Consider the following 20,252-nt stretch of genomic DNA (forward strand, 5'->3'; position numbering starts at 1 on the left):
CAAATATTTAAGCACTCGGTTTCATAGTATTTGCCAAAAAAAGTTTTGTAATTTTTCCTTTCGGTTGCCATGGCAACCAGAGTTCTGCATGGAATTAATTTCTTTGAACAATTTTGAAAAAGCACCAACCAAGGATCATTCATATGAAGTTTCATTAAAATTGTCCAAGGGGTTTAGGAGAAGATGATGATAATAACCAATTGTTGACATTTTCCTTTAGGTTGCCATGGCAACCAGAGTTCTGCATGGAATTAATTTTTTTGAACAATTTTGAAAAAGCACCAACCAAGGATCATTCCTATGAAGTTTTATTAAAATTGTCCAAGGGGTTTAAGTGAAGATGATTATTATAACCAATTGTTGACATTTGCCTTTAGGTTGCCATGGCAACCAGAGCTCTGCATGGAATTAATTTCTTTGAACAATTTTGAAAAAGCACCAATAAAGGATCATTCCTATGAATGTTCATCACAATTGTCCAAGCAGTTTAGGAGAAGGAGATGATTATAACCAATTGTTGACATTTTCCTTTAGGTTGCCATGGCAACCAGATATCTGAATGGAATTAATTTCTTTGAACAATTTGAAAAAGCACCAACCAAGGATTATTCATATGAAGTTTTATTAAAATTGTCCAAGGAGTTTAAGTGAAGATGATTATTATAACCAATTGTTGACATTTTCCTTTAGGTTGCCATGGCAACCAGAGCTCTGCATGGAATAAATTTCTTTGAACAATTTTGAAAAAACACCAACAAAGGATCATTCCTATGAAGTTTCATCACAATTGTTCAAGCAGTTTGGGAGAAGAAGATGATTATAACCAATTGTTGACATTTTCCTTTAGGTTGCCATGGCAACCAGAGGTCTGCATGGAATTAATTTCTTTGAACAATTTTGAAAAAGCACCAACCAAGGATCATTCCTATGAAGTTTCATCAAAATTGTCCACGTGGTTTAGGAGGAGAAGATGATTATAACCAATTGTTGACGACGGACGCCGCACGACAGACGCCGGACATAGACCGATCACATAGCTCACCAGGGCTTCTAAAAACCGACAATTTGCCGGTCTGGACCGGTTTTGACTTTGCCGGACCGATTGCTTGTACAGAAAAATGCATTTTGTTTTTGTTTGTTTGTTTTTCTTCATAGAAGGCCACATTGTAAATATGACGTTGTTATGGTTGAACCTGTAATTATGTCATAAAGTGTGTATACCTTCTCTAAATAATGATGTTATTATTATTATTATTATTATTATTATTATTATTATAAAATGGCTAAAAATTGGTCTGAATTTTTTTTTTCTTTTTTTTTTAAATTTGGGTCCAAAATGGCTAAGGCCTTTTTTTAATTATATGCTTTACGAACGGCCAGAGATGTAAAGTGTCAGAGGAGGAGGAAATAAAAATAAAAATAAAATTACATTTCTGGGAATTTATTTTTTGGTTAGAAAAAAACACAGAAAAGCAAAAGCAATGATGTATCCTTCATGATTTTGTTTTTGAATGTAAGGTCAATATGTAAGTGTGTGCACATTTGTTTTTGTTTTATCTGACAAGTTCACTTCATATTTTCATTAATCAGTCTTTATACTTTGTAAATGCATGTTATAATAGACAAGTGCAGGGCTTTTTCTATAGTACCCACGGGTCCGACTATCAGACCCATTCCCAAAGCAAAATATAAGATATAAAAAAATTCCAATCAAAAGTAAAAATCCCAATCTTTTTTTTTTAAGGAAGTCTTATTACCTGTACTGGTTCATTTATTTTAATTTATATTTATACCCCAAGGAGCCATATTGGTCTTTTAAAAGGGAAAAGAAACTAATATTAAATAATTTCCTCATTCCCAAGAGACAAGATAGCTTGTTATTTTAACTGTAAGATTTCCCAATTTCCCAATTTTGGCATTTTCGTGACGCAAATTTTCCCAAAATGTCTAGGGTTTTTTTCCCAAAATTGGTAGAAAAAGCCCTGAAGTGACAAAAAATTTCGGTAAATTTAATTTTATTTGCCATTAAGAATTGTAATGGGCCTTCACTCCAATGCGTTGTCTTGGCTGCAAATTGTCCGATACCAATTCACCAACCATGTCATAATTGTTACAGTAAGCAAAAGAGCTTTTTATCTGTTTGTTTCATTCTAAACAGCGAATATTTATCGGCCAGGTAATAGGGACTAGTGGGGTCAGCCATTTTATCAATGACGATGCAAATCTGGGTGAGCTAAAACCCGGTACCAGGTATCGATATCGAGAAAGGCGTTATCACAGTTTATGATACCAGATTATGTTGACACCGTGTTATTTAAAGTATGCATTGGTTGTCAAAAAACAATTAATAACGGACCGTGGATACTTTGATTTATCATCTGATAATGACCCTGATATCAACATAATCCGATATCTGAAAGTGATACTGAGTACGGGGGTATACCAGGTACCGGATACCGGATTTTTAACAACACCCTGCAAATCCCATGAAGGTTGTTCATTGATTTAAACTTTTTCAGAGATATTGACACCAACATTTTTACAGCTGTTAAGACGTCCTCTGCTTTTAATGATTTGCTACAATAAAATTACATCGGCGGAAATTAAAAAAATACTGAAATCCCATTTTTTTATTTTTAAAAAATGAGCTTTTTTGAGCTGCGGTGTTTGTAAAACAAAGAATAAAAAAAGAAGGCCTAAGTCAGTAAAAAGACAGAATTTGCAAAACACAAACAGTGTTTGTGACATACCACATCCTTAACTACCAGGGGACATGCTATTGTAGCTAGGGGACATCTTTGAGGGCGATAACTGCCTGTGTTAATTGACTTATGGCTGTTTTCATTACATCAATGTCAGATTCGCCATCTTTTTCTCATAGAAACAATTGTCACACTAAAATTAAAATTGTCATTATAACAGTGCCAAACCATTTAAATTCAAAATTAATTAACCTAGTCGTGACCTAATTCTTATAATAGGATATTAACAGTGATACACTTGATTAACTACAGAGTCTGAATGCTGAGAGTGCATTCAGAGCTCCTCAGATCTCGTAGTAATTTAATTTAGTAATTAAATCTAATGACTTGGGACCCTTGGGAATCTTAATTATTTTTGCAATAATACACTTCACTGGCAATCCCTGGGGTAAATAGTAGATGAAGTTTTAAATTTCAATGAAGATGGACTTTTCGAGCACTTTTAGATATGCTTTTAACACAGGAAAAAAACACTTATTGCATAGTTTAAATGCGATTTTAACACAGTAGAAAAGCGCTTTTAACTTGGTCAAAATGTGCTTCAGACACAAAAAGTGCACTTTTTTCTGGTTTTAAATGCACTCGGTAAGAAAAAATACGCTTAAAATACCGTACCAATTAATACCACTGCGTTTAATGCCGATTGTAAAATATTGAAACATAAATTAACAATCAACCAGGGTATTTGTTTTCCATTTATTTCACATTAAATCATTTTGAAGATATCATTCAATTTATTTTCATGCTTATTTACGTGATTTTACCTACGTCAGTTTGTTTCTTCGATAGACACTGTACTTACCTTTCATCACCTTGACCTTAGAGGTAGGGACACAGGTCTTGCACGCAACCATCATTTTGGTACATGTATCTCAAACACATGAAGCAAGTTATTTTAAAATCTGTCCATACATGAATAAGTAACAGCCCACTACCTATACTCTATGTCTCATTTGCAGCATTCCATAGTATTCAAACACTAAGTGTGACTTTGACCTTAGAGGTAGGGATATGGGTCTAGTATGCGACACGTTGTCTTCTTATGTCAAATGTGGCACATGTGGCAAGTTATTTTAAAATCAGTCTATACCTTGAGAAAGTTACAGACCGGACACGACTACATATACTGTGTGTCCTTATATGCACCATTCCAGGATTCAAACTCGAAGTGTAACCTTGAACTTAAACGTAGGAACACAGGTCTTGTACGGGACACTTTGTCTTTATTTGCCAAACACATGTGGCAAGTTATTTTAAAATCTGGCCATTCAAGAAAAAGGTACATCCCGGACACTAGTAGTTGAGCTGGACACACAGACTGACTGACGGACGGACCGGCAAAAGATGTGATTTTAACATGCCCACCTTTGGGGGCATAAAAATCAATAAGGAATGAAGCGTTAATGTAAATATATAGAAACAGAAGAAATAAATTCAGGACAGGGAAAAAAGTTTGACATAACCAAAAGGTTGACATAATAGAGTTTGACATATCGGCCTTCGACTGCAGGTGAATGACCTCATACTAGGTTGTTATCATCTGAAAGTGTTTTATGTATAGAGAAATAATATTAAAAAGCATTATTCTTCACGAGTCTTTTTGTTGCAAAATTGGGCCATTTTCATGTCAAATATTGGTTGAAATTAGATCCAAAACACAAACTGCAATAATTGTATATGTTATGTATATTCGGTTGATTATTTTACAAGTTAGTAAAACCAATATCCTTTTAAATCCTGCCTGAATTATATGAGCTCAAAAAGCATAATTCTTTAAACTTTATTGCAAATGCCTCTATAAAATGGCAAACTCATTTGTTCATCGGATACCTAAAGTGGAAAAAATTATTGACTTTTTGTCTATCTTGGAACAATCTTCTCAATGCAAATTTATATTGATGTATCAATATGAGCATGACCAAATTACAAATACCATGAATGGTGTCTCTGCCAGGGAACATATTAAAGTGTAAAGAGTTGCTTCCCTTGGATAGTATGGCAGGTGAAAATTCACAGGTGTGGAAATTAAATATTTGAGGATAATGGGAGTGGATATTAACATTTGGCGTGTGAGAATTGGATGCTTTCAGCCTAAGGCGAAATGTGTGAAGTATTTTCGGGTGCTAACTGTTACCAGGAGTGTTAAAAAGAATGTTTCTTTTCTCCTCCAGATGAGCACATGCGCGGCCATTTTGATTCTCATGTGCGGAGATATTGAGAGTAACCCCGGACCGCCTAGACATGACCCGTCTCGGAATAAGGACGCACAAAAGCAAAACACGGGAGGTGCAAGCAGGGGGTCTGGAGATGGCATGCCCGCCCGCCAGGAGGGGGTCACAACTAGACAGCGGACAATGTCATCGTATACCGTTCCACAGCCGTCACCTAATTTTGGGTCAGTCACCACAAGTAGGTCCGATTCAGGGAATGCTGATGTGATTTCATACTTGCAGGAAATGAGGGCAGAGGTGAGAAATGACCTTTCATGCATTAATCAGAAAATTGACGATGTTAATATATCTCTGAATCAATTGAAGCTGGAAAACGAAGATCTTAAGGCCCAAAATAATGTGTTACAGAGAGAGATTGGCTCTTCGAAAACTACAGTTGATAAACTGGAATCTCATTCTCGTAGAAACAATTTGAAATTCAGTGGAATCGATTTGATGAAAAGTGGAGTGATACCGAAGAGAAAGTGCGATCATTCATTCGTGACGACCTTAACATGCCTGAGTTAGAGCATGTCGATATTGAGCGTGCTCATAGACTGAAAACCCGAGATCGCCAGAAATGTATCATAATCGTAAAGTTCACCAAGTTTAAGGATAGAGAGGCTATCCTTACGTCTGCAAAAAGAAAGCTGAGAAATTCTACATATTCTGTGAATGAGGACTTTACTGAAAGGGTCAGTACACATAGGCGTGAACTTGGAAAACGATTGGTCAACGAACGTGCACCTGGTAACTATGCAGTCATGAAGTATGACAAATTGATTGTCAACAGCACGGTGTATGGATATGATGATAACAAGCAGACGATATACGAGATCGGTCGTGCGCGTGGGAGGCCGGGACAGCGGGCGGAAAACAATGAGGCCAGCGAGCGGGAAACCGGAGATGTCCGAGCGCGAGGCGAAAGCGGGCGACTGGTGGACAAACGGGGCGAGGATGACGAAACGACAGCCGGAGTGAATAGTGACTAGGGACCTGGTCAAGGCTCAGTGGATTTACTACAACCACGTGTACGTGCTTATATTTATAAACACTTTAACATTATAAGCTGGAATGTAAAGGGATTAGCTAAATTGAGCGATGACATTCACACAAAGAAATATTTAAATAAATTTGATATTATCGGGTTATTAGAGACATGGAGTAATTTTAAATCGGAGTACGATTTGTTTCTTTCATCTTACTGTCATTTTGACTGTGTACGAGAAAAGCATTATAATGCAATTGTAATAGCGGGGGAGTTAGTGTTTTTGTAAGAGACAGTTTAATTATGTCAGGCTTTATCAAGCAGATATGCACTGATTTTAAAGACTGTATAGTACTTTATATGAATTCTAGTGTTTATGAAAACATGAAGGACATTATCATATATTTTGCATATATCTCACCGGAGGGATCTACCAGTTACCATTCTCTTGGAGAGACTAACGGCATTTTACTACTTGAAAGTAATATAACGATATTAAAAGATAGATTTCCGGACGGTTATTTGTATTTCGCTGGCGATTTTAATGCTCGAACGAAAGATCTAAATGATTATATTATATCAGACAACTTAAATTATTTGTATAATATGGAAGTTGATTATGGTCAAGATGAGTTTGACTTGCCACGTAAAAGTAAAGATACGGAGGTCAACCGTTTTGGTATGCCTTAATTGATGTATGTTGTACACATAATATACACCTGGTAAATGGTAGATTACCCGGCGATTGTGATGGCAATTTCACTTGTATTGCAAACGAAGGCCATAGTATTGTTGATTACCACATAGTCTCTTAAAAATTATTTGAATGTATCGCATATTTTAATGTTGAAACCTATGATATAATTTCTGACCACTATCCATTATACTCGAAATTAGCATTTGTTGAGAAGCAGCCAATTGATGGCGCACAACAGGGGGATGATACTATAATGTTTGATCGCTACTTCTGGCGGGAGCGTGCGTCGGATAATTTTAAGCGAATATTTCAAAACAATTTTGATACTTTGAAAGATGATATCATACATTCAATAAGGGGGAATATTAATGATGCGGTAGCTAAAATAGTACATTTATATACGATGTCTGCTCTGAATATGCGTGGTGGATCGGGAAAAAAGTTTAGCTGTTCCCAACCAGCATGGTGGGATTTAATTTGTACACAGGCAAAGAGGGATAAATATTCATCTTTGAGACGTTTTCGATGGACGAATAATAATACAGATTTTCTTAATTATAAGGCGCGTAGAACATCGTTTAAAAATCTATGTACGGCAAAAAAGTTGTCTTATAAGAGAAATAAACGCGCCTCACTTATACGGTCTAGAGATAATCCTAAGACATTTTGGCGGTTAGTAAAATGCTCAAAAGTGCATTCATTAGAGAGAAATGTTATTTCATCCAACGAATGGACAAAGTACTTTAAATCGTTATTATACAAGGAAAATCAGGTACCGATTGAAAATATTATTTCTGATAGTATTCCAAACGCGACCGCTGCCGTCAACGACCATTTAAATCGTCCTATTTCAAATGACAAGATAGAGAAAAGTTTAAAGAAATTAAAAATAGGTATAATAAACGACCGCATATATGCTTGGGCGGATACTTAGAATATTGTTGAGGAATCACAGGCGGGATTTAGGTCGGGGTATTCGGTCGTGGATAACTTATTTTGCCTACAAAGTATGGTTCAAAAGTATATTACAAGGCCACGTGGTCGTTTCTATGTTCTTTACGTCGATTTTAAAAAGGCGTTTGATTCATTAGTACACTTTAAGTTGTTCTCTAGTTTGGCAGGGAAAGGTATGAATGGGAAATTATTAGTAGTACTGACATCCATGTATTCGAAACTACGTGCACATGTTAAAATTGACAGAAATACTATTACTCCAGGATTTTTATGTAATATAGGCTCTAGACAAGGTGATTTGAGTTCTCCGATAATATTTTCTCTTTATATTAATGATTTAGTTGAATATATAAGAGAAAAATGCAGGAATGGCATTTTCATTACAAATAATATTCCAGATATTTACTGTCTCATGTATGCTGACGATATAGCGAACTGTGCGGATACAGCAAATAACCTTCAATTACAACTCAGTGCAATTTCAAGTTTTTGCCATGATACCGGCATGCAAGTAAACCTAAAAAAGACAGAAATTATTGTCTTGAATGGGGGGCCATTGCGCAATTACGAGAAATGGTTTCTAAACGGTGAAGAAGTCAATACTGTATCAATTTATAAATACATGGGCTTATTATTTACACCAAAATTATCATGGACCGCAGCTAAAACAAAATTGGCATCACAGGCTCGTAAGGCTAGCCTCTCTATCAGACAATACCAAAAACCATTGGATATTTTACCCATTCCGATATTTTTAAATTGTTTGATAGCATGGTCACCCCAATACTCACCTTCGGGTCTGAAATATGGGGATATGAACACAGTGAAATAATTGAACGATCACATGTAGAGTTTTGCAGATACTTTCTGGGTGTTAATTCTAGTATAAATAATAACATAGTATTGGGTGAATGCGGACGTCTTCCACTTTGCACTATATATTATTATAAATGTATCAAATATTGGTGTACACTGCTGCAAATGCCAAACCATAGATTTCCAGTTATTTAATGTTGAAATCCTTAGACGACATTGGAAGACGAACATGGGCAACTTGTATTAAAGACTTGCTGTTTAGGTTTGGGTATGTTTGGGTTGCACAAGATGTCGGGGACATGACCATGTTTTTTTATTCAATCAAACAGCGCGTTACAGACTGTATGGCGCAAAGTTGGCATAACGATATTGATAGCTCTTCGCGCTGCGATACTTATAAATGCTTTAAATCGCTATTGAATCCTGAAAAGTACTTATTCATTGACATACCATTTCAGATAAGGCGATCACTAGCGAGATTTAGATGCTCTAACCATAAACTAAATATAGAATTAGGCAGACATTATAATGTTCAGCATAATGATCGCATCTGTTTTTATTGTCTCACACGTATGAACGTACAGATCATTGAAAATGAGTATCATGCCTTTTTTGAGTGTCCTTAATACGGGGAAATAAGAACAAATTACCTTTTTAATTGGTTCAATGGTCAGACATGTCAGTCAACATTTATTAACTTAATGAGTTCCCAAGATGCATACACTTTAAAGCAAGTAGCATACTATGTTTCAAAAATAATGATTGCTATTGAAAACCGAGAGATAATCGATATAGAAAGGGGGCACTATTTAAATTATATACTATTTACAATGTTATGTTGTATTCTGGGCCGGAGGCCTTTATTTACAATAAAGTATAGTTGAGTTGAGTTGAGTTGTAAAACAAGAGGGCCAAGATGGCCCTATATCCCTCACCTGAATGGAAAAAGGGTTATAAAGTTTTTGATCGGACAACATGCTGGAAGCTTCCAGCCCTACGCTGCAAGTGAAACTATAATTCTTCCCATATTTTAAACGGGCATATTGAAACATGAAAAATAAGTTTTTGTTTAAAACATTTTTAAGGACCATAATTCTTACAATAATTAAGTTGGAGTTGTCACAAAAGAGCACAATGTTGCTGTGAATGAGTTCATGAAATTATAAGTTGACATCTGTGTCCCAACACTATATTACGAGGTATGTTCGAAAAGTTCCCGGATTGAACGCATATTCCTTTTGAAAGGCAAATTGTATTATAATGAAATTTAGTACGAATTTACTACATCTTTTATTCCATTTCACTCTAAAATTTCGATTCCATACATATAACAGTAAAAAAGTTACAATAAATTTAAAACATGTACCAACGATATGGCGGAGCAACCCGACGTTAAAATTTATAACGTCAACGTCAATTCAGTTTACTCTTTCTCGAAATAGCGGCCATGTGCTTGCACGCAACGTTCATGTCTCCTGACCCATGAATTGTAAACAGTTTGAAACCATTGTTTATCAAATTAAGACATAATTGTCTGCACGTGACAACGTAGGCTCTCGAGATCGTCGAATCGGATTCCGCGTAGCTGGGCTTTGACGGCCGGGAAAAGTGCAAAATCAAGTGGCGCAAGGTCTGGGCTGTAGGGGGCGTGCTCCAACCTGCCGATCCCGAGAACATCCAGCTCCAACTCTGTGTACCGGGCCCTGTGCGCTTTTCATCTGTTGTGATTATTCTTTGAAGAAATCTGTCCCCTTCACGTCGATAGGACCTCAAAAAGTTCAATGATTTATTCACCCTATCCTTCATCTGATTGTCATCCAACAGCCTTGGTATCCAACGTGCGCACACCTTTGTCATCTTAAACTCTTCAGTAATTGACTTATACGCTGTTGCTACTCCAATGTCACATTCCTCAGCCACTTCCCGTGTAGACACTCGTCGGTCCCTATCAAGCATGGACTTTACCATTTCGCGCTTTTTCGCCACAAGTGACAGCCTCCCACATCTCCCGTCGTCGGATGTTGACTCGCGCCCCTCTTTAAAGCGTCTGTGCCACTCAAAAACAGCTGTGCGACTCAAAGTTTGGTCTCCAAACGATTTCTTCAACTGTATCAATGTTTTCGACAGTGAAACATCTAAATTCTGGAGAAACTGTATCACAACACGCTGTTTTTCAATAATTTCGCGTTGCATGTTTGCTTTGAGCACCTGTTTTGGAGTTTGTTTTGCGAGGCGGTGTCTGTTCAAATGACGTCATGCGTATTTTACTAATGACGTCATGTTGTGTTTCGACGTCAAGATGACGTTTCCCGCTTTTTTTAACGTTACAAAATGCGTTTAATGTGAACATCATAGGAAATATATGGCTTGCTCCACAACAGCAAATATTATGTTGCTATGGATACAATATTTTAAGAATCTATTGACTTAGGAGAATGTCCGCTTATTATCAAAATGAATATATATGTGTCTCAACTTGGCCGAAGTTTCAAAGCTCTATGTTGAAAAATAACAAAGTTATTAGTACAGTCCGGGAACTTTCCGAACATACCTCGTATATATAGAGAGCGATATTCAAAAACATGCTCAATCCCTAAATTTGCCACTTAATTCCACCAAATGCCATGGATTTGGGTGGCATTTGGTGGAAAATGGGTGGCACTTGGTGGAATATCAAGAATTTCACCAACTGCCATGAAATTTCCACCCAACTGGAGGACGCATTTGGTGTAAAATTGAACTCAGTTTTTTTTTCATGTGGCACTTGGTGAAAAAGTTGGACTTAGTTAATTTTTCATATGGCAGTTGGTGAAAAACTGAACTTAGTTAATTTTTTGGGTGTCATTTGGTGAAAAATACTTAGAAAATCTGAACAGTTCTGTAAGATGGAACTCAGCAGAATTCACTATTAATTATCATCTTGTAATAAGAATAGCATTCAGTTGCTGTTCATGCTGCTGTTTTAGCATCATTACATAATTATGCTACTTTTTAAAACTAACTGAAAATACTACTTTTGGGGATTTCTCCCACTATAACTATAACTACGAGGGTTGTCCGGAAAGTTTTGAGACTGCATTCATAAAAAGCTTACCACTCAAAGGATGCATTTAAAATTTAATCAGCTGGCAATTGTATCTAATATAAACAAATCCTGAAAGTTTCAACAATGAACTACGAAGTGAACGTATACAACTATCGTTACAAAAAGTACAGTTTACAAGCCACGGACCACTTCGTTGTCCCATTGCGTCACGTCATTTACAGTTTTTCAAAATACACTCCTTCTGCACGTACACACTTATGGTGACAATCAACCCATTGCTTGAATATCTGTCCGTTCCACTCTTTTTTGATATTATGAACAGCTGTCCTTTTTAGCTGAATGGATTGGCCAATTTCCCTCACTGTCCTCCGCCGGTCTTCTTGTAACATGTCCCGTACTGAATTTGCGTCACTTTCACTCATGACTGACGGTCTGCCGCTCCGCTTTAAATCGCACACATTTCCATGCTCGACACTGAAACGTCCATGTCAGCGAAATATCAAAGCCCTTGAACATGCTGGCTTTTATATACCCCGTGTTAGAAAGTATAAGTATTTGTAGGAGATATCCCGCTGCGAACACAGTGTTTGATCATAGCGCGCTGCTCCGTGCGTGAAGTCAACGTTGGATTTTTTCTGACATCTTCGAAATACCTCTCTACTTCCGCTGATCGTTACAACCATGTTTACAGTTAGATTGCGTTTATAATTTGCGCAGTGATGCAGCTGACATCATACTGTCGTATTATGTTTTGACGTGACGTTTTGGCTTCTTTTATTCAGACGGAGAAGTATATATGAATTGTGAACAATTTTTAGAAAACGTCAATTTCAAAGTGATCCGTGAAGCCCTAGATGGGTTGTCTTGACAACCATTTCCTTCCTTATTATGAGATTATTTAATTCCATTTTTCAAAAGGAAACTCGTGAATAGTCTATATATACAAATGTTTATATTTTGTTGATTTATATTTAAAATGTTTTGAAATATAGACACAGTCTCAAAACATTCCAGACAACCCTCGTACATGTACCACTACTCTTCACCATGTTGCAGGTTCTATTGATGATGATTAATTGCTGTTGGTGGTTCTATTGATGATGATTATGATGTTGTTGGTTCTATTGATGATGGTTATGATGATGGTGGTGGTGGTAGTGGTGGTGGTGAGGGTGGTGGTAGTGATTATGATGATTGTGGTGTCGGAGGGTGATTTTGACAATTGTGGTGTTGTTGGTGGTTGATTGTGGTATTGGTGATTGTGTTGATTGTGGTGGTGGTGATGGTGATCATGATAATTGTGGTGTTGATGACAACAACAACAACATGTTGTGATTGATGATGATGATGATGATGATGATGATGATGATGATGATGATTACAACAACAACTTAAATGATGATTATCATGATCATGATTATGATGAGTTAAAGTTTTGTTGATATTTCCCCAGAGGTACAGGGATTTCATTAATGTTTGATTTAAACTCGGAATGACCCCATCTGCTGGAAATTTTTCTCAAAATATTTGAATCTTCTGACAGTTGCTAGCATATGTGGAACTTTGAATAGTGAGAAAAATTGTGCACAGTTTTGTTTAATTAAATGGATTGATTAAAAGGTAACTGTTTTTTTATCATATTAACAACCAAAACAGATCATGACTTATTTTGTTTTATTTTACACATATTAGGCTCTTTGTCTTTGTTTCAAGTTTGACTAAGAGATAAGCTTTATGCATGCACTGTCAATTAAGTATGTTTCATTTTTTCCAAAAATAATTGACAAATACTCAGTCTAGGAATGTACTAAGTTTAAAAAGTATCATTCAGTTTGTACAATGAAGTTGAAGATGTATTAAGAAATGTTATACACCATATTTTTCAGAGAAAACCCCCTATAAAGATGACAATGTAGCTGGACAAGACCTTTTTGGTAAATATTTTAATCTTACAATAACTTTAAATGATGACTGACCTCATAATATTGTCATATTTCATGAGCTAATACTTATTTAAAAGTGCTAAGTGCTTTAAGAAAAGGGTGAGTTAAACAATATTAAATGCCAGACAAGAGAAGATGTAGAAGATATATGATCTTTACTACTAATGTTGTGTATTTTTAAGAAAAAACAGTTGAGGTTAATAATTGACAAAGCCTTGGTGTTATTGATGTTGTTGGTTGCATGATTTTGAAACAATAAAGATATTCAAGTGAATCCTTGTGTGCACTTTTTTCCAAAGACATTTGTAGAACAAATTGTAGAACAAATAACATTCTTCTGTGAGGCAAACGCTGAACATTACATTGTATATCCAACAGATTTACTAAAATGTTACCTTTTTCAGAAAGAAATATGAATAGAGGACTTCAATAGCAGAAGAGGTATAGCTAAACGTGCAGAAAAAAACAACCAGATGTGCATCACTCAAGACAAGAAACAGGTTATTGACTTTCAATATTCAAAATACCAAAACCGGTTGTTAAATTAACTTTTTACCTTGTCTACATAGGGGAAAAAACAGTATTGTCGTTATCTAAGCTAATACAACATACCAGTGCTCTTGTAAAACATATTTGAAATGATTCAATGTATGAGGCTGGATTCTAATATTATCTCATATATCATTTCGTTGTAATACTTGGTATTTATCTGGTTACATGTAGGCCCAAAGCTGAAGAACATATTTAACAGCATGTTTTTAATGTTGTTATTTTATTCATGCATCATTTAATTTTTACATTTTTTTTTAATAATGATAGCTAAAATGAAACCTCCAAATTACATAATACTAAAACTGTTTTCAGGATTTTTCCAAATGTAGAAATGCAGCCAGCTCTTTATTTTCACCAATTAAGTGCCACGTAATTTCCATCATTAGTGCCAAGTTGGCGTGGCATTTGGTGAAAAAAGATCAAAGAAACTGAACGTGGCACTTGATGAAAAATATGTGGAAAACGTTCCAATACTCCACCAACTGCCACGTTTGGGTGGCGTTTGGTGAAAAATTTGCAACCAACTGCCACATGGCATTTGGTGGAAAACGTTCCAATACTCCACCAACTGCCGCGTTAGGGTGGCATTTGGTGGAAAACAATTCCACCAACTGCCACATGGCATTTGGTGGAAAACGTTCTAATACTCCACCAACTGCCACGTTTGGGTGGCGTTTGGTGAAAAATTTGCAACCAACTGCCACATGGCATTTGGTGGAAAACGTTCCAATACTCCACCAACTGCCGCGTTAGGGTGGCATTTGGTGGAAAATAATTCCACCAACTGCCACATGGCATTTGGTGGAAAACGTTCCAATACTCCACCAACTGCAACGTTAGGGTGGCATTTGGTGGAAAATGGTGAAAAATTAGATCAAATTCCCATTTTCTTCTGTTTTTCATCGTTTTACACCAAGTGCCACCCGTTCCAATATTCCACCAACTGCCACCATTTTCCACATCCATTTCGTGGCATATTTAGGGAAGGGGGCTAGAAGGAAAGCAATAGGCCAATGAAAACACATGTTATATATTGTTCAATTTGTTTATGAGGAAGCACTTTTAGCTGGCACTTCAAATCTGTTTCAAGGATCATCAGAATAGTGTTTTAGGGTACCTCCCACCCCCAGGCCTAGGTTTAGGAGGAGAAGTTGTTTGAAGGTTAACATTGACAACGGACGGTTGGTGAACGACAGACATCCGATGACGGCAACAGACAATCACCATATCACAACTGCTCACATTGAGCATTTTGTGCTCATGTGAGATAACAAGAGCTGTCGGAAGACAGCGCACTCGACTACGCCGCTTTGACTTAGAAGTGAATACAATAAAGATGTATTATGTGCCTGTCAAAAGCAATAAAACAATCAAATTAAAAAGTGAACAAGAATCGCGATGTGACAAAACCAGGTTTTTAATGATTGGCAGAAGAGATTCAGTTTCAACTGCTTTCTTCTATTTTTTTTTAACAGTGACCTTGATTCTAAGGGCCCCAAACACATTCCCATGGAAGTCCTCCATAAACTTCCTACATATCGAGTTTAGTCACAGTATGTCAACCATAACTGAAACAGTTTTTAGAAACAGTAACCTTGACCCTAGGGTGCCAAAAGGCAATCCATGAAAGCTCTGTATAAACTTGTCCTATATACCAAATTTGGTCCCACTATGTCAACCATTACTTTAGTTATTCAGTACTAACCATATTTCTATTTTTAGCAACAGTGACCTTGACCTAGACCATAACACACGGGGGCCTAAAACACAATCTCAGGAAAGGCCTCTAAAAACTCATCCTATAGACTAAGTTTGGTCACAATATGTAGACCCTTACTTAAGTTATTCAATACCAACCCTTTTCCTATTAATAGTAACCTTGACCTTGATCCTAGGGGCCTCAAAGGCATTCCAAAAAAAGGTCTCCATAAACTATTCGTATTTACCAAGTTTGGTCTCTTTATGTCAAACCTAGCTAAAGAGCTAAAATTATTTGATACATAAGGTGACTTTGACGCTGCCCTCCCACCAGCCCGCCCGAATAATGACGCAAGTCATTCAATTACTTGTTTTCCCTTTATGAAAATGCGGTTATAAATATGAAAATGTGCCTTTCAAAAGAATTAAAAGAAAAATTAAAAATAAAATAAATTAAAAACCATTCAAGGGCCATAAATTGTATGTAGGGTTAAAATGGAGTTATGTTCCTTGTTTTAAGATGGTTGTCAATAATTCTTTGTAGTATTAAGTGCATTGAATGAAGGGTATAGAAGTTGTTTTATTAAAATCCCAACTTGCCCTTTAACTTTAACCTGCCATTAAACTTTAACCTAAGTCAATCAGGGCCATAACTTGTGTCAAGGATAATATGGAGTTATCTAACCTCATTATGTGATGGCCCTGAACAACTGTGTGAAGTATTTAGTCAATTGAATGAAGGGTATTGGACTTATAAGTGAAATCCCAACTTGCCCTAAAACTTTAACCTGCCCTAAAACTTTAACCTAAGTCAATCAGGGGCCATAACTTGTATAAAGGATAATATGGAGTTATGTAACCTCATTGTGTGATGGTCCTGAACAACTGTGTTAAGTATTAAGTCAATTGAACAAGGTGTATAGAAGTTATTAATAAATATCCCTACATGCCCTAAAACTTTAACCTAAGTTCCATAGTCAATCAGGGGCCATAATTTGTATAAAGGATAATATGATGTTATCTTACCTCATTATGTGATGGCCCTTAACAACTGTGTGAAGTATTAAGTCAATTGAAGGAAGGGTATTGGACTTATAAGTGAAAATCCCAACTTGCCCTAAAACTTTAACCAGACGCCGACGCCGAATAGTCGAGCTAAAAAAATACCTGTGAATGTTTATTAATAGCCATCCATTCATGTCTCTGAGGAAAGTGCTTAGCCATGACCACATTCTGGGCATCCATAAACAGTGTCTCCGCCAGGGCCTGTCTTAGACTGTGAACTGTGGCCCCACCTTGGGTGTCCCAAATCAGCTCTGTTGGGGCCTCATAGTCTTGAGTATCAGGGATACGCTTTCTAACTTCTAAAACTATATGGTTGACACTGAAATAATCAGGTACAGTACATGTATATAATCTTTTTAAACACCAATATTTTATTCATACTGCAACAACAATTTTGCAACATAGTTTTAGTCTGTGTGCACATTCAAAATCTAGGAATACACATATAATCTTTGTACCTTTTGTTTCCATCATATTAAAATTTGATAGATTAGGCCACACCAAATTGATAACTTGTTCATCGGATTTTTTCCAAAAAATAATGGGGCGAGCGAGCGAAATAATAATAAAAATATTTGTTTTGCATTTAGCAAAAAAGAGGAGCGAGCGAAGAGCGAACAAATATATATATTGATTTAACTCACTTTTGCTCACATTTTATTCACTTATTAACTAAACAATGATATTGTAAACAGTACAAGGATAACATCCAGCGAAAGAATGATAACACTAAAAGATAATTCTATACAAATATTAGTTTTGAGATCAAACAAATGCTATTTGAGATTAAGCAAATGAATTTCTTTAAACTATTTCATAAATGAGAGAACTCAGAACCACAGTTTTCCAGTTTTTTAAACCTTTTTGAAAAGTTTTTTTCAAAATACCCTATGCATGGCTAAGTTAAAGCCTGGAAACAAGCGCCAATAGTCACAGCCACCTGCCCAATCATTTCCAAATCTATTAACTAGGTTTTCCACTTTTCGTTAGGAAAACTTGGTTAAAAATAATTCTCTATTAAAATACATTGTCATATCTCATGTCATGGAAATGACTAGACAAGGTGACTTGAAAAATAGTTCACAAAAAAAATATAGGCATTTGCAGTCAAATATAAACTACAGCTATAACTCTTGCTTTGACTTCACGATTGGTCTTGGTAGCCATTTAAGTTCTGGAATAGAATTTACAAATAAACCTACACCGTATTGTAAACCATTTCAGCTGAAAATATGTCACAGAAAATTCCAGCCAGCACCAGTTTGATTTTAGGCTTTCTCAGAATTTAATGCCTATCTTTTTTTTAATTTGCAGAATTTCCTTATTTTTTTTAGATATCTAATATATAAGTAATAGAAAACATAAACATATATACACAAGACACTTTTACTTCTTTTATACTGCAAATACTGATTGTGTCAATTTACATATATAGCAAAAAAATATGTCAAGAAAATACAAGAATATGCAATATTTTTTCATAGACAAAAACCAATCAGCATAAATATTTAACACTTGAATGTTTTCCATATAGAGTTTAAAATACACATGAACATCTAAAAAATCTACAAACATTTATTCCCAACACAAAGTGTGATTGATACCTTTTTCAAATCGCAAAGTCTGACACAATTTTTTTTTATCCTTGTTGACTAATATTTACAAAATATACACAATTCGGCTTGTTTGATGTTTTTGTGTGAATGGTAAAACTCATGGGATTGCATGAAGCACATATGAATGTGCACATATAAATGTCAGTCATGTTAATTTTTAGCGTCATCCTACTGTCCATGAACATTGACTCATCGGCGACCAAGGCCTCCACCACAAGCACGCCCTTGTTGCCTCATCAGGACAGAAATTTCATGATCCGCTGCGTCGAAGGAATCTGAAATTTTAATAAGCAATATTATAAATAAATGTTCATTGTAGTATAATGTAGTATGCATTACTGAAACAGTTTGATGACAAGAAAGGTGGTGCTTGTTTCTTGGCCAAACATTATTTTTCTATTACTGTACATGCATTGATATGCATTAAATAAACACTATACTCCGATCTTTAGCAAAATAAAAACAAACATGCATAAATTATTAAATGTATAATTATTTTTGAAGGAAACAAATAATACAAAAAATACATCATATTTGCTATATTAACAGCAAAACAATAAAGTATTTAAAATACACACCTGAAGTTTTTACCTGGACATGTGTAGTAGGTATAGATGAACGATTGGAAACTGTCTTTCCACTGTAACGGTCATCCGAATTCCCGTCAAACATGTCCAAACCAAATTCAAACTTTGGATAATCACTGTCATTCACGATAAAATTCAGCACTTCTTGCCCAGTATATAAACGTTTACTTTTAGCGTGAGCCAAATTAAAACAAACACATTGTCCAAAATTTAATCAAACTTAATAGAACAGTATATAGGTAGAATTGTCATTTGTTGACGTAATTTTCAAGAATCAGGAAGTGAAATGTTTTCGTTTAGTCAATTTAGTCTCGATCATCTAGACGCTTGTATCCGGCTCTATATCGTTCATTGACTCTAATTAGAGTGGCTGCATGATTGAGCCGGTGCTTTGATAATTGTTACGATCGAAAAACGCGGCTATAAGGCTACATTCTACTAAACAAATTAGCGCTCGTAAAAAAAATAAATATTTTTTTAGATGGTGCGGGCGCAAGCGATTAAAAAATAAAACCTTTTTTTTTTTGCTTTTCTGAAGAAATAGGTGCGGGAAATCCGATGAACAAGTTATTAATTTGGTGTGGCCTTACAGATGAATGTCTTTTTGCATAGTTAACATTGTTGCAAACATCATTAAGATAATGTGGGAACTTCAAAAGTAAATGTTAAAGTATATGCTCTGACAGCAAATACCAGTCAAAGAAAATGAATTACTATATTGTATGTTATACCAGTCAAAGACAATGAATTACTATATTGTATGTTATACCAGTCAAAGACAATGAATTACTATATTGTATGTTATACCAGTCAAAGACAATGCATTACTAAATTGTATGTTATACCAGTCAAAGACAATGAATTACTATATTGTATATTATACCAGTCAAAGACAATGAATTACTATACTTTATGTTTTAAAGTAGTTATATTTTAATAAAGTAACACATGTCTGTTTGAATCAGAAATATGATAAAGTAGGCCAAATCTGCAAAAAATCCATGATTCAAATATAACCTCCTGGATCAAAGCACAATAGTTATAACCCTTTTTGTTTAACTCAAAAGGACACATTATTTAAAAATTAATTGGATTTTAATAACACATTGTTTAAATTTTGGAAGTTGTTATGATGTGAAGTCAGCAGAGAGGAACATGACCTTATTGCGATAAGTGAACAAGAGGGCCATGATGGCCCTTAATCGCTCACCTGAGTAAAATAGTTTAACCTTTGTAATCAATATAGCTTGATATTTGTTCTCAAAGAATATTGAAAAACATACTGGTCAAACATGTTGCCTGGATAATCACTGACAGG

General features: G+C 35.6%; 1 protein-coding gene across 3 annotated transcripts in view; it reads right to left on the reverse strand.

Annotated features, from left to right (window-relative positions):
* LOC128211648 (ubiquitin carboxyl-terminal hydrolase 40-like) overlaps window positions 1-20,252 on the reverse strand; it is a 220,656-nt gene that overhangs the window by 19,460 nt on the left and 180,944 nt on the right. For all 3 annotated transcript variants that reach the window (XM_052916646.1, XM_052916645.1, XM_052916647.1), the window contains one exon: window positions 16,834-17,050. In XM_052916646.1, coding sequence (XP_052772606.1) covers window positions 16,834-17,050 — 217 coding nt within the window. The remainder of the gene's footprint in view (window positions 1-16,833; window positions 17,051-20,252) is intronic.

The sequence above is a fragment of the Mya arenaria genome, chromosome 12 (genome assembly GCF_026914265.1).
Source record: "Mya arenaria isolate MELC-2E11 chromosome 12, ASM2691426v1".
NCBI classification, from domain to species: Eukaryota; Metazoa; Mollusca; class Bivalvia; order Myida; family Myidae; genus Mya; species Mya arenaria.